We start from the raw sequence: 14467 nt of genomic DNA, 5'->3' as shown, positions 1-14467 counted from the left end.
AAGCTCTTTATGACATGAACAATGCATGAAAACATGCATATATACAAATCTCGTAGCTGACCTCAACCTGTACTATTGTCTTCAGGGGCTGGAAAATAACAAAGGCGGTAAATACACTGTTGAACATCGTAAAGAAAACTCGTACTGTACATACCTTGAGCTTTGGGAACACCTTCAAATCCCTCCATCCTGTCATCTCTTGCAACAGGATGGAAAAAGGTGTATATGAGGTCACACTGAAGGAAGAAAACGGACATGTCATTTCATACTGTTTAGGAGTACAAAGTACAAAGTGAAGTGATTGTCACATGTGATACACAGCAGCACAGCACACGATGCACACAGTGAAATTTGTCCTCTGCATTTAACCCATCAACCTGAGTGAGCAGTGGGCAGCCATGACAAGCGCCCGGGGAGCAGTGTGTGGAGACGGTGCTTTGCTCAGTGGCACCTCAGTGGCACCTTGGCGGATCGGGAATCGAACCTGCAACCTTCTGATTACAGGACCGCTTCCTTAACCGCTAGGCCACCACTGCTCCATCCTTACAACTTCTACGACCTCTGACCCTCACACTGACCTGTGTGACCTCGAGGGAGCCTCTCATCAGGCTGTGGACATAGCTGTTCAGCTCCACCTTACGCTTTGATGCTACCTCCTTAATGTGTGTGCGACCCAGCACCATCTTGTTAGGAAACCTGGAGAACAATGGAGAGGAAGTGCTGGTTCAGACATCAGAAGAAATTGAAGAAACATTTTTTACTTAAAATACTATATTTTTGCTGACTGAATAAATTTTTTCTAAAAAATAAATGAGATTCAAACAGTTACTCAGTACTTGAGTAGTCTTATCACTAAATACTTTTGTACTCTTACTTGAGTCATTTTAGAGGACTACTTATTACTAGTATTATTATTTTGGAGTAATGATACTCATACTTGAGTAGGATTTATGTTTGAGTGAATTTCTCTAGCAAGCCCCACTTTTTGAAAAGCGAGTTACAGGGATAATGCCCATGGAGACACTCAGGGTTAAGTGTCTTGGACAGGGACACTATGATAGTAAGTGGGGTTCCTATGACTTTGTGGTTCATAGGCGAGTGTGTTACCCATTAGGCTACTACCACTTCAGTCTTCTACTACTACCATCTCAGTCAAAGATGCAAAGAACATTGTTCTCTACAAAAAAATTTTAAACCAAACTGCTGTTATTTTTATTTCAATTTATAAATAGTATTTTTTTATTTATCTCTCATTGTTAATTTTATATATTTTTTATAAGGTTGCAGAAACAGAAAGGTTGCAAGATGCCACTTTCATTTCATTAGAATTTGAATTGTGTTTATCACACCAGTATACATGTTTTTTGTAAGTGCTTTCATATGTAATGATCTTTACTGTGTGGGAATCAACTTTTAATGTCCTGCATAACCCTGTATTTTCATGCTAAAGTAAAGGTCTAAGGTTCATGTGAATTTCAAATTTATATTTCAAACACAACACAACATTCAGAAATCCGATTTTGACAAGAACATCTTAAAAGAAGACTGACTCACCCTGGCAGCTTCCACAGAGGGAAAAGGATGCTAAGCTTGTTATGAAGCTCCTGAAACTCATCAAAGGTGCGGAACACAAACTGAGGTTCAGTCTGCCCCTCCCTCAGGATGCGTACAACATAAGTCTGATATAAGTGGATAAACAAGAGAAATTAATAACAAGAGTAGAAAAATGAATGTGCAAATTCCATATTCCACACATATTACAGTAGAATTCTCACATAATGCTTGTCAGGGTTGTATCTCTTATGGAAGGAGAAGATGGATGCCTCACAGATGCGGCCATCCTGCTTTACTGTGTATGTGCGTGGGGAGAAGGACAGGATGGACTCGTCATTGGATGGAAGACCTGAGAATCGCAGCTGGGCCAGGTTATGAATGAAGAAGTTGAACTTCGTAGCCATGCTGCCCAGACTGGACTCAATTAACCTATGTGCAGTCAAATCATTCAATCAATACAAAGCCAACAAACATTTCTGACCACTCGCTAGTGGTTTTAATTAGGCTGTGTCTGTATATGCATGGGACAGTACCTCGTAAAGAAGATGGTGGCCTCAGCATCAGTTGTCTGAGGCTGCAGGGCATCATAAACATACATCAGATCTTGATGTCCTGTCAACTCAGGCAGTCCTGACTTCATCATCTGCAACAATGCAACACAAATTACACTAAACACACTATCCATTATCCACTATCAGAATTAGGACAAAACTAAAAAAAATGTTAAATTATTATTTAACACTAAATAAACATGGATTTGTGAAAAGTATATTACAGTATCTCAATGTAATGTAAAGGAGTCAGTGTACAGTTTGTATAACTAAATTTGCTGCCCCTCAAAATAACTAAACACACAGGTATTAATGTCTACACCACTGGTTCTTTTTTGGTTTCATTAAACCTCAGGAATTTCCTTTTTACAGTCTGAGAATCATTAGTGTGCATTTAGCAAACTCCAAGTTTGCTTTAGACATGCGTGGCTTCCGTCTGGCCACTCTATTAGTGACCAAGGCACCTCTTTAATTTAAATGAATACAAATATGCATAAAATACATAGGCACATAATATGTCCTTTATATTTTCAGTATACAAAATCTACCCCCTGGCATTGAATGAACCTTTGAGTATTTTCACTATGATTACATTACACGATTAATTAAATAAGAATGGTGATTTATTATATTATTTTTAAAGGAAAAAGGCCATGTCATGTTATTAACCCATTTCCAATTTCTGAAACTAGTTATAAGTTTTATTAATGCTCTAAAAACACATTCGGCACGTATTAAAAAAAGTATGTGTGTGCACTGCAGATCAGCAGTTTTACAGTCTTTACCAAAGACAGCAGGTTGAGGAACAGGTTGGAGTGCTTGCGGATCAGATTGTAGGCCTGAGAGCACAGATCCACAAACAGCTGGAAACGGATGGTAGGTCTCTCCCCCCCATTGATGACATAGGCCATGTCAGAGGTCAAGACAAATGGAGCGCGGTCCCTAAACACAGAGGTCAGGACTGGTCATAAAATGAAGCTTAAAAAAACTTTTTAAAAAACCAAGGGCAGAACTCCAGAATACAAATAATTCTACATTCTACTGTTTGGGACAAATAGGTATTTTATTCTTGATATGCTCCCCCAACAGTTTAAAACTTCACATCAAACCATTCAGAGGTGATTAAAGTGCACACTATCTATAAAATACAACCATTAAATCTCATTTCTGGGCTTCATAATGTTTTGGATCATTTATCTTATAGATGTTTGTGATTACTTATTGCTTTTTATTGCTTTGTTAATGCAGGTATAGGATGCCTTTTCTCTTTCAGCAATCATGTGGCTGAAAAAGAAGATTGAAAGCATTAGCCAAGTTTAAGGATTACCCAAATCAACTGTCCTGAACAATATCAAAAAGAGAATGGAACTGGTCACCTAAGAAAGACATCAGAAACAAAGACTACTATACACAGAAGACATGAAGGGCATTACCATAAATACAGTGGATACACTAATAAGGCACAAAACAAGAAGTCCAGATTAAAGTTTGAGACCACATAATGGGACCAAATTTCTACACCTAAACTCCAGAAATCCACAACCTTGATGCATTTACATTTACATTTACAGCATTTATCAGACGCCCTTATCCAGAGCGACTTACAATCAGTAGTTACAGGGACAGTCTCCCTGGAGCAACTTAGGGTTAAGTGTCTTGCTCAGGGACACAATGGTAGTAAGCGGGATTTGAACCCGGGTCTTCTGGTTCATAGGCGAGTGTGTTACCCACTAGGCTACTACCACCCAATGCCCAGACATCTTCAAACTGTTTTGAAAAGAAGAGGAGATTACGATTATCAATGCCTCAATATCGATGCATCACAATGCATGCCGTAAATTTTCTACATGGTCACATGATATTTTCAAATACAAGAGTTAAGGACACTTAGATTAACTACAATGAGAAGAAAAATGGTCTGTGTTCAGTCCGCACTCTCCTGACGCCGCAAATGCCAGAAAAATAGGGCATCAAACTTTCCTAATATCAAACAAAAATGATTTTATCACATATTAAATTAGTTTAATTTATATTCAATGCCAAATCATGATCAACCTGAAAAAAAAACTTAATATGAATAGTTTTAAATAATGCAAAGGAATTAGGACAGACTAAATCACATGAATAATGTGTAACCAATGTCCATTATTCAAATAAGTAAATCCAAATTAAATTAAATCAAATATTCTGTGTATAGTACACTTACATTTCACAGACTGAATTCTTGACATTATTTTTTTCCACTGTGTTATAAGGTTTGCACAAATTTTTACAAAACTGAAAAGACTTTGTTGCTCTAAGGCATATTTTTATCACTAAGTGTTCTCTGAAATTTCTGTTCAAATTTGGGAGAAAAATGAGAGGGAGAACAAAGACTGACAGTTCACAGACTGACATTATTGTGGATGCGGAGGCCGGCTAACCTGACTGTAGCCACATGCTTTGCACGCCCTAGACTAAGAAGGGAAGTTGAGATGTGTGTTACATGGTGGTACACAGGCCTCTGTTGCATGGTGCAAGATAATAAAAGCAAACAGTGGGCGTGTTGTACTGTTGACATCTCCTACCCTCCTACAAAAAGCTCTATGCTATTTAAACTACATGCACCAAGAGAGGTATGCAAGCTAAATTAAATTTTTTAACTGATTTTTTACCCCCCATTATGTGCATTTTCTTTCGTGCCACACTTTCATGCAGAGCTCATTAAAGTTTTTCTATTTACCGAAATAGAATATAGAGCATCATAACATTTGCATGGTGAAAGGTGTGGGGCCTGGCACAGAAGTGCAAAGCGATCGGATGACTGCACAGTTTAAATGAATACTGCATTTGATGAATTTTTGTACATCAACGTCACAAGTCATGGAATCACACATGCAAGGGCTCGCCATTGTCACTTGCTGTATTCTTTGTTTTGTTTTTACTATCCTCAGCAAACTAATTTTATTTTATAATTTTATTCAAATTGAAATTATGTAATTGATTATACCAAAGCATATGTTCCAAATATATGTTATCAGACCCCACTACTAATAATCTCTAGAATCTACTGATGCTAGGTCCCATTATGAAACCCTGAAATGAGATATAAACATTGCTGTCATTTTCACAGTGAAACTGAATGTAGTCAAATATCCATATGGTTAAATCTGGATTGTGCCCTTTAATCGCATCTGAATCATTTGATTTGAACATATGAATCGTTGTTTAAGGGGAGCATATTGCAAAAAAAAAAAAATTGATGCCACAGACATTATAGAGGGCATTGTAGTCAGTGGTAGCAAAGCAGTTATGGATGGTGACTGGAAGGTTGCTGGTTCAAATCCACAAGCCTTCCGGATGCCACCGAGGTAACCCTTGAAAGACAATGTGCTCGCCAGGCACCATTCATGGCTGCCAACTGCTTTTTCACGGGAATGGGTCAATCAGAACAACATTCACTTTCCTTAAATCAACTTGATGCAAAAACTGAAAAGCACTTGCCTTTTGAAACTGCCAATCATTTGCGCATGGCCCAAGAATTTGCCAAAGTCAATGTGGAACATATGTCCAGTAGAGCGCAGCATGATGTTGTCATTGTGCCGATCACAAATGCCCAGCAGGTAGGTGGCCACACAGCAGCCCGCACACGAGTAGATGAAGTTCTCACATGCCTGTCATTATACAGAGTTGCAGCAAAGGTGAACAAATTCCCAAACTAGTGTTTAATTTGTATATTTCACTCTTTATCATGCATTAGAGACATTCTGAATTGTACTTAAATATACATATATAGTTCATGTGTGTGCAAAGGTTGATTAATTTTTTGCCAATATAGTGTAATATATATATATATACACACACACACACACACACACACACACACACACACACATAGTTGCAAGCAACTAATTGTTGAGTAAATTGGTTGTTAAAATAGTTTTTAACTAATCAATAATAATTGATTAGTTGTTCCAGCCCAAGTTGAAATAACTCTGTGAAGAACAAAGGTGTCAATCATGCGTACGAGCTCCTGACTTAAAGCATCATTAAAGTATGAATTTTGGGTTCAGAAAATAAAAGAGAAATAGCTGGATTAGTAGTTAGATTGGCACAGACAACAAGAAAGCTTAATTGTTTATTTCTATTTATTTTTTTAAAATCCAAAATGAGAAATTAGCAAATATGTCTAATGCAGAAGCGGATGTAGATTTGGGCATTTCATCAGCTGTCAGAGTGCATTTAGACACAGCATGAGCAACGTTACCAGAATTCTGACTGTTTCAGCCCAGAGTCATCGATTATGTCAACACACACACGCACGCACACACAAAACGACGAACAATTTTCCCAAATAAGTTTACAAATTAAAGCACTTTACCTTCTCATACTCATCTTCAGCTGGATTATACTTGCGAAGCCACTCTGCGATGGGTTTGTCCTTGAAAGATCCAGTCACTCCATACTCTACTTGGATTTTCCTCAGAGTCTCTGAAGACGGGACCAACTCCACCATTCCTGAGCACAAAATATTAATCTTTTCTTGTTATACTTGAATGTTGTTGTTCATTGTGCTACAACATGCAGAATATCTTTGGGCTTTCTGAAGAGGTCCCACCCTTATTAAACAAATGCAGAATACAGTTGCCTCTCTTTAGCACAAAGTAGAAGGCAAAAGGTAATGGACAACACAGTAACTGTTTCTGAGCTGGACTGTTCAACAGGCAAATTCTAGGCCCATTCTCCATCCATTAGGGCTAACATTTTAAAAAATCATTTGATTTTCAAACTTATTGTGAAATAGTTTACATAGGTGATTTATGTAGACCCCCTCCCACATATGAAGTTAGGCCTGCAGTGATTCACTGACTATGAAATCATACACAGCAAACAGCAGCAGTCTCTAAATTCAAATATATAGTCGTAACAAAGAAGAAGAAGAGGAGTGTTTTGGATTCAGCATTTTTCTAAAATAATGTCAGTTTCTCTCGGTTACTTGGCCACATGGTGGCCTGGTGAGTACCTTTGTTGGTATTCACATCTCCAAGATTGTGGGTTCATATCTGAGCTCTGTGTGTAGAGTTTGCATTCTTCACCCGTGTGAACAGCAAACTAATGTCTACATTGTGAGCTCTTTTTTTGTCTGTGGGTCACATTTGCACGTTTCTCATTCTGGGCTGTGAATAAAGCATGTTGCCTAAATATATGTTGATGTATGTTAACAACATATATTATAGAAGTGTTATACGACAGAACATTAAATGTGTGTCTCAACCTTTGTCCTTGCCAGTGGATATACACTTGAAGTTGACAATGCGTAGGTCCAGCCCCTCCTGCAGCCAGATTCGGTCCATAATACGGATCATCTGTAGGGCTAACATGTCCTGCCGAAGGTCCTCGCCGACCTGAGTCAAAATAACCACCATTGAATGGGCATCATGTTCATAATATGAACATTAAACTGTACTTTATATTGAATATATTAAATGCACATTAGGAACTATTCCTAATTACAAGACCACATACAATGCTTGTTTTTTGATGTGTGTATGTAAACTGTGGAGATGGAAATTGAACCCACCTTAAACATTACATTGATCTCCTCACCGAGGGGATCTGCATTGACCAAGGCAATCTTCAGGGGCACCGCATTGGAGTTGAAGAAAGAGCATCCCTGTTCTCAGACACGAAAAAATGTTTTATAAAAAGCCTTTGTTGGCCTTTAACATTCATGAAATGTCAGATGAAGAACAACTCTAAAGCCACACACAAAAAAATAAAGGATTTATTTAAAGAAGATCATTTTTTTTTATTCCGTAATATGTTGAGTAGTATAAGAGTGATGTTCTGTATAGACAATAGATGCTCCCAGCACACAAAACTTTGGTGAATGCATTTTTCTTTAGTTTTTAAAAAGCTCTTCAAAACATTTCAGTACATTGTCAGGCTGATGGTGTCAAAAGGAAATCCACCCACGACCCAAGTTAAGATTAAGCGGTTACTAAAAACGAGTGTGTGATAGAATGATAAAGGGCTCTATTTCCGTGCAATCTATGGCTAGTTTATGTTGTCTTTACATTTGAGTGTAAAAAAAAAAAAAAAGAAGAAGAAGAAGAAGAAACGGCATGATGCTCAGTCACGGCTTTTTTTTTACTTAAGCACCATGTGCGAAACACATCTGAAAGTGAGGATACCTTTTTTAACATTGGACCATTTCAACCAGTCATATAACAGGCTCTTTGATAACATCTATTTTATACACACCATAAGACGGAACAAAGCGGTTCACATTAGTATGATAATGGACTTCCACTCTTTTCTCACCTTCACATTGAGCTCTGTGGCCACCAGGCTCGGGCTGAGGGGGAGCCTGCAAGTGTGTTTCTGAAAGAATGACTGCACTCGCTCTAGGCCATCCTGTAACACCGCCTTTTGCACCAAAAGAAAATGAAGGATCCATATTCAGTGTCATCAGTGGTGCCTGGGCATCCAGAAAGGGCACGTTTCATAAACCGCTGTATCACCTGTCTGGATGATCCTCCAGCTTGTCTGACATTTTCAGCCAGTGTCCCCAGCTGCTGCACCAGTTTGGTCTGCTTCTCAAGCTCTGCCCGCATGCCTCCCCCACACAGGCATAATAAAGCACCCAGAACCTTTTCATAACAGGAGCCAAACTGTGAGTCCTGAACTGTGTCCCTCAGCAGCCTGAAGAGATGAAAAGAAAATCGCATCTGGAATAACAGATACCGTGGATAAAGGTATTAAATAAAGACTGTAGAGAGTGGAGTTGAAGGAGGTGAGACTGACCAGTACAGATAATGTGCTGTGTTGACATTGCTTTGTGCTCTGGATAGTAGAAACATCACCAGTGAGTTCCTCAGGTGCCTTTCAAACTTTAGAGCCTGCATGTGTAGATAAGATACTTTATGTTGCTGCCTTTAACTGTGATGGCATGACATGATATGTATATGCACAGATGGCCACAGATCACTAACTATGCTCTTTAAGAGGAGAATGCCTTTATGGCTGGATCTCTTGATCAGGGAGGTTTACCTGCACTAGCTGAGGCAGATAGTCAGTCAGTTCATCATTGCTGATGCTCTCTAGCCAGCTGACTGCCACTGTCCGAACTTCGGTTTCTGCAAATCTGCAGACGAGTGAAGAATGTGCTCAGACAAGCAGATGTTTTCATCATGTACAAACATGTAGCAATGAACATGGGACATGTGTGGGTACTGTGTGTGTTTAGGCTTGTTTTCAGATGCCATTTGCACACCCTTCATAATAGGAACTGCCAACAAGAATGCAAAACATGTTTGAAAGAAAGGCATTAAACACACCAGGGCATCAAAACCTACTTGAAAATGTCAGTGCCTGCAAGACTAAAATAAGTGGCTGGTGATTGTATTCTAATGTCTTGTATTCTAATGTCAGTGTTACAAAGTCTTGTAACACTGATGAAACTGATTGTACACATTTCATACAGAACAGGTCATTTCTCCACATTTCACCTCAAGTTGAGTGTATTTTAAGCAGCATAAACCCTAACTAACATTGTTTCAAACACTATAATGCCCTCTGGATTTGTGATGGTGTAACAATATAAATTAAAATGGTGATTGGTTAAATGCAGAGGACACATTTTGTTGAGTGCACCATGTGCTGTGTATCACAGTGACAAAAACAATTCCCTTTCACTTGTGCAGAAGATCTATATGCCAGTACTTTTATATTTATTTGGAGTGGGTTTCTTTTTAATGATGTGTGCAGACAGTCCAACTGCAACATTCAAACAGACATGTTTGATGTAGTCACATTCAACTAACAATGTCCACTTCACAAGGATTTTTATAGGCACTGAGTTAAACATAACTCCCTAACACTGGTGCCCCCCCTTAATGGGAGCAGTCGAAAACAGAGGAAGGCCACCATCTAGCGCATGGGGGAAAACTGGGCAATATAATGGCCAGTGAATGTGAGACTCAAGTGGATGTGTGTTTCATACTTTGAATCCAGGAGCTCCAGTGCATTTATGGGACTGAGTGGGGGCCAACTGTGCAGCAAGCTGTGAATTTCCCCGAGCGCGCTCCACTCCCAGCTAGGGGTGCTGGCTAGCACCCTTGCCAAACTCCCCTCAAACTCTCTACAGTGGTGCCGATACTCCCACAGCAGCTGTCGGTCAGCACGTGTCAACCTTTCAACAGCAAAGAGCATAATAAATGATTCAATCACAAAGTCAAAAATTCAACATTCTTTTTTCATATACAAATATCATCGGCACCTATTGTCCACTTAAGTTGCCATGGTGTTGAAATAAATTAAAGCAACTCTTTGTAGATCTTATTATGTGCATATTAATACATATCATGAACTAGCTCAGCTCTGACTTTAGAGCATAGTAAAGAGAATGCAAAGCTTTAGATCAAATAAACTTGCTTTTGTCCATATTCTCACAAATTCTGAAGCTAAAGGTTGTTGGCCAGGTTTAAACATACCCAATTGACGACGTGTGAGAACAGAGTTTCTCCACTTTTCTCCTGATATCAGGGTCTAGTGTCTCCTTGATCTGGGGAGTTACGTAACTGGAAACTGGTGGAGCCACATACAAAACATTGACTGTGGGGCAGGGGAAATCCACCTGAAGGAGACAAAGAACAAGAACAAAAAACCCTGCTGATATATACTGAGATACAGTTCACGTTCACCTTCAGACCAAGAACCAAGTAAAAGCACCTGCAGGATGATCCTCTCAGCTAGGTTTCTCTTCCGGCCTGTTTGAGCAGCCTGAACTGATGCCCACAAGCATAGTAGCTGTGTGTCACGAACCATCACCCTGAAAACACAAACAGTCGCATGCAAACATGTATAAAAAAAAAGAAAAGAAAAAAAACATACAGGCCCTCCTTTTCCTACTCAAAAAAACTGGGAGTTCAAATGTGTCTGTATGTAAGGGCCTATCGCTATGTAAACGAAAAATAAAATAATTGTAAAAAAATTGAGTATCTAGCAATTGGCAGGAATCAAATACAGACTGCATTAATCACCAGATCACAAGACCAACTTTAAAAATATCATTCTAAAGGACACTCCCCTCAAAATGCCAATTTGTATGTTAATAAAAAATGATTAACTGGGACTATTGGAAGAATGGTAAGGCTGGACATTATTCCCAACTGTAAAATATATTGGAGGTGGTGAAAGTTTGGTGATTATTGTAGGACTTTTGGCTCCGCACTCCCGAATGCTTGTTAAGGTACAAGCTCTGTCTTACCGACGGAAGTCAAACAAAGCCATGGAAACTTTCCCAAGAAGATCTGTGCCTTTGCGTTGCTTGTTGGAATCTGGTGAACCACCAGCATTCTGGTTTAGCACACCATACAGGGACAAATTCAACATGGCCTCAAGAGGAAGTTGGGCCACAGGAATGGGAAAGTTTATCCTATGCAGAAAGGAGAGAACTGTTCAGCACTCATTAAAGGAATTTGGTAGGAGCAATTTTAACATATTACTTACAGCTCGTCCCATTTGATGTGGTAGAAGAAGCTTTTGTAGGTTCCCACTTTCTTGGACTGGACTGGCTTGAAGATGTTTCTGTTGTTGTGCATCAGGGCACAGGTCATGTAGTATTTTTCGTAACTGGCAACAGAAAAAATATGACTTATAATGACTGTACTTGTAAAGTAGAGCTGCATGGAATGGGAGAAAAAAAAAAAGAATTTGAGTAAATTTTCAAGCTTCACTATAAAAATCAGTTTAAATGACATTGAGCATTTAAACATGAAATTCCATCAAAACTAATTAAACTATACTATTAAAGAAAATATAAATCAAAAAGTAATAATAAAACAATTAATATCTGAACAGTGCCTTTTACTTAACATTATACTATGTAGATGTTAAGGGTAAAATAAAATATGGCACCCTTAAAGGTAATTACCCACTTCTGAAAAGCAGTTTAAAAGTTCAGCATACCTGCTGACCCAGGATGTGGGTATGCCATGAAGGGCAAACAGAGTGAACTGGAGGTGATCTGTGGTGCCGGAGGCTTCCCGGCAGTCACGGTTCTCCGTGGAGTCAGTGTTGAGTGTCACAGAGGATGTGGGACAGAAGCTGCGCAAGTAGAGTTTCACCATCTGGTATACAGCATTAGTCAGGATTGCCACACTGTCCTCCATAGGGCTCTGCTTACCTGGACATAAGGTTCTCAGGTTTGCACCACAAAAGGTTTTGGGAGTTTTATTCGTACATGAATTTCTGAATGTTTTTTTCTTACCCTTGGTCAAACTGCTAGAAGATTTAGCATCAGCCTGTTCAGAACAAATACAAATTTCAGTATGGCATTTATTATACATTTATGGTATATAGCAGAACTTTGTTCAGTTAAATATCCCTCAGTATTGATCATACCAAATTTCAGTTACTCATGTGACCAAATCAGCATACCAAGTTTTGTTAAAATCTGTGACAATGACATCTCAAAGCATGATTATTGACATGGAATGACCCAATGGTCATAACCTTAAATACAACACTTGCTCACCAAATTTCTGAACAAAAATTCCAAACATATCACAAACATTAACACATTAATTTTTCTCCTCACCTCCTTGGCTGTCTGCCTATCAAAGTGCCGGCCTTTTCTACCTTACTGGCAAGAAGATTAATTAGGACAAACTGGAAATACCTCTAAACCTCCCAGCCAGATTCACTGGATATGAGATATCCTTTTTTTTCTTTAACTGGAAAGGATAAGACTTTCACTTAGGGGTTCCCTTAAGACATTTAAAAAGATTTGGGGTCCTTTTGGTTGATTGTGGGGGCGATTGCAGCCTGTTTTATTTATTTTTTGTGTAGTATCTGTATGTATGTGTGTATTTATGTATGTGTATGTTTATATATATGTGTGTGTGTTTATCTATTTTATTGGGGTCTAGATTGTGGATTGTTTGAGCTTTTGTTACCTCTTGAGAATATTGTTATTGCTCATGCTCTAATCCCAATAAACAAAGTTAAAAATAAATAAATAAATACATACATACATACATAAATAAGTTACTCCTCACCTTAGGTGACCGTGTGTGAGGCATGTTAACAGCATGTCTGAGCCGTTTGACAGCTTCTGTGATCGCTGGTGTCTCTACTTCATCCAAGGCACAGCACAGGTTCTTCACTGCCTGGATCACCTGATCCACAATCTTATACTGAGTGCTCTGATGAATGTAGAAGACAGAACTGTTAGGCACTGCTGTACAGTAGACTCATTTTTAGGTAGAAAAACACTCACCTGATTCTGAAGACAGAGTTGGATTTGATTGTGATACACCTCAAGATATTCAACAATACCCTGTCTGTAAAAGTCACAGATAAAAAAAAAAAGAAAAAAGAAAAGAAGTTGGAACTCCTCTTATTCAAGAACCCAAAGAAAATTCTGTGGGAGGTGGATTCCTACCGTGTAACTGTCTCTTTAAATGGTCTCTCCACTTGTCCAAGGTGTTTCTCCAAGTCAATGAGAGCAGAATCATCAGCCTCCTGTTTAGCAAGATTATTTTAATTCTTAAAAATTATTTTAAAACAATTAACTGAAAAAAGAAATGAACAAAATCCTGTCAAAAAGGAAATAATGTTTGGAATTTACAACCTTGTCTATACAATTATGACAGAATTAGTAGATCATTCCCTCAAACTCTCTTTCACATACACTACATGTGAAGTGCCCAGACTTCGAGACTAATGAAGATTAGAGAAGCACTCCATTTACAAGAAAAAGTCAATAAATGACAATTAAAATTCTAGGTTAATGGCAGATAAAGACTAATTTCACTATATGAATGTAATAAGAACTGGGACAGATTCTAAAGGGTTCGACAACTATATAATAAGGTAATCTGTATAAAGCAACACCTTATGTGTTTTATTGAACCAGCTCACTCTTGTACTCCTCTCCTCATTTCTAAGGGTGATAAGCAAAGGCTCTATTGCTAAATCAAAAAGAAAAGATGACAAACTGTTTTGTGCCACGATGCAAGTTACCACCTTACTGAGTTAGTCTGCACCAAGACCAGTTAAGAATTATAAGAATTATTTAATAATTATTTTAATACATGAAATAAATGTCAGACTTGACCCGGTAAAACTCCTCTTTAGCATCAAGAAAAATAATTTCTGTGACGTGAAAGGAATAGATGGCACATATTAAAGAATGATTATCTAGCCGATATAAAAAACCTGTTTGGTCCAAATAAATTATTTTAGGCATCACTATATCCAGGTGGCAGAACCGGACCTTTGAAAGAATTTCATGAGAGGAGGCTTATTGGCATTCAGGTGGATCCTTATCGTTGACTTGCTGGTCATAGTATAGGGCAATTTATGTGTGGATCTAG

General features: G+C 38.5%; 1 protein-coding gene across 1 annotated transcript in view; it reads right to left on the bottom strand.

Annotated features, from left to right (window-relative positions):
• Positions 1-14467, bottom strand: part of pik3c2a (phosphatidylinositol-4-phosphate 3-kinase, catalytic subunit type 2 alpha) — a 34359-nt gene that overhangs the window by 4903 nt on the left and 14989 nt on the right. Inside the window, exons 7-30 of the mRNA XM_028986764.1 lie at positions 13534-13613; positions 13369-13432; positions 13148-13294; positions 12358-12391; positions 12057-12273; positions 11598-11720; positions 11356-11523; positions 10818-10917; positions 10580-10722; positions 10090-10278; positions 9138-9231; positions 8892-8986; positions 8609-8789; positions 8409-8513; positions 7666-7758; positions 7360-7489; positions 6466-6602; positions 5589-5758; positions 2891-3047; positions 2088-2197; positions 1776-1983; positions 1555-1679; positions 579-696; positions 155-236 (exon numbers count right to left, since the gene is read on the bottom strand). Of these exons, the coding sequence (XP_028842597.1) occupies positions 155-236; positions 579-696; positions 1555-1679; positions 1776-1983; positions 2088-2197; positions 2891-3047; positions 5589-5758; positions 6466-6602; positions 7360-7489; positions 7666-7758; positions 8409-8513; positions 8609-8789; positions 8892-8986; positions 9138-9231; positions 10090-10278; positions 10580-10722; positions 10818-10917; positions 11356-11523; positions 11598-11720; positions 12057-12273; positions 12358-12391; positions 13148-13294; positions 13369-13432; positions 13534-13613 (3070 nt within the window). The remainder of the gene's footprint in view (positions 1-154; positions 237-578; positions 697-1554; positions 1680-1775; positions 1984-2087; positions 2198-2890; positions 3048-5588; positions 5759-6465; positions 6603-7359; positions 7490-7665; positions 7759-8408; positions 8514-8608; positions 8790-8891; positions 8987-9137; positions 9232-10089; positions 10279-10579; positions 10723-10817; positions 10918-11355; positions 11524-11597; positions 11721-12056; positions 12274-12357; positions 12392-13147; positions 13295-13368; positions 13433-13533; positions 13614-14467) is intronic.

Source organism: Denticeps clupeoides, chromosome 7 (assembly GCF_900700375.1).
Source record: "Denticeps clupeoides chromosome 7, fDenClu1.1, whole genome shotgun sequence".
In the NCBI taxonomy this organism is placed as follows: domain Eukaryota; kingdom Metazoa; phylum Chordata; class Actinopteri; order Clupeiformes; family Denticipitidae; genus Denticeps; species Denticeps clupeoides.
Note: the sequence above shows the minus strand (reverse complement) of the source record. Positions and strands in the feature narration are given on the sequence as shown.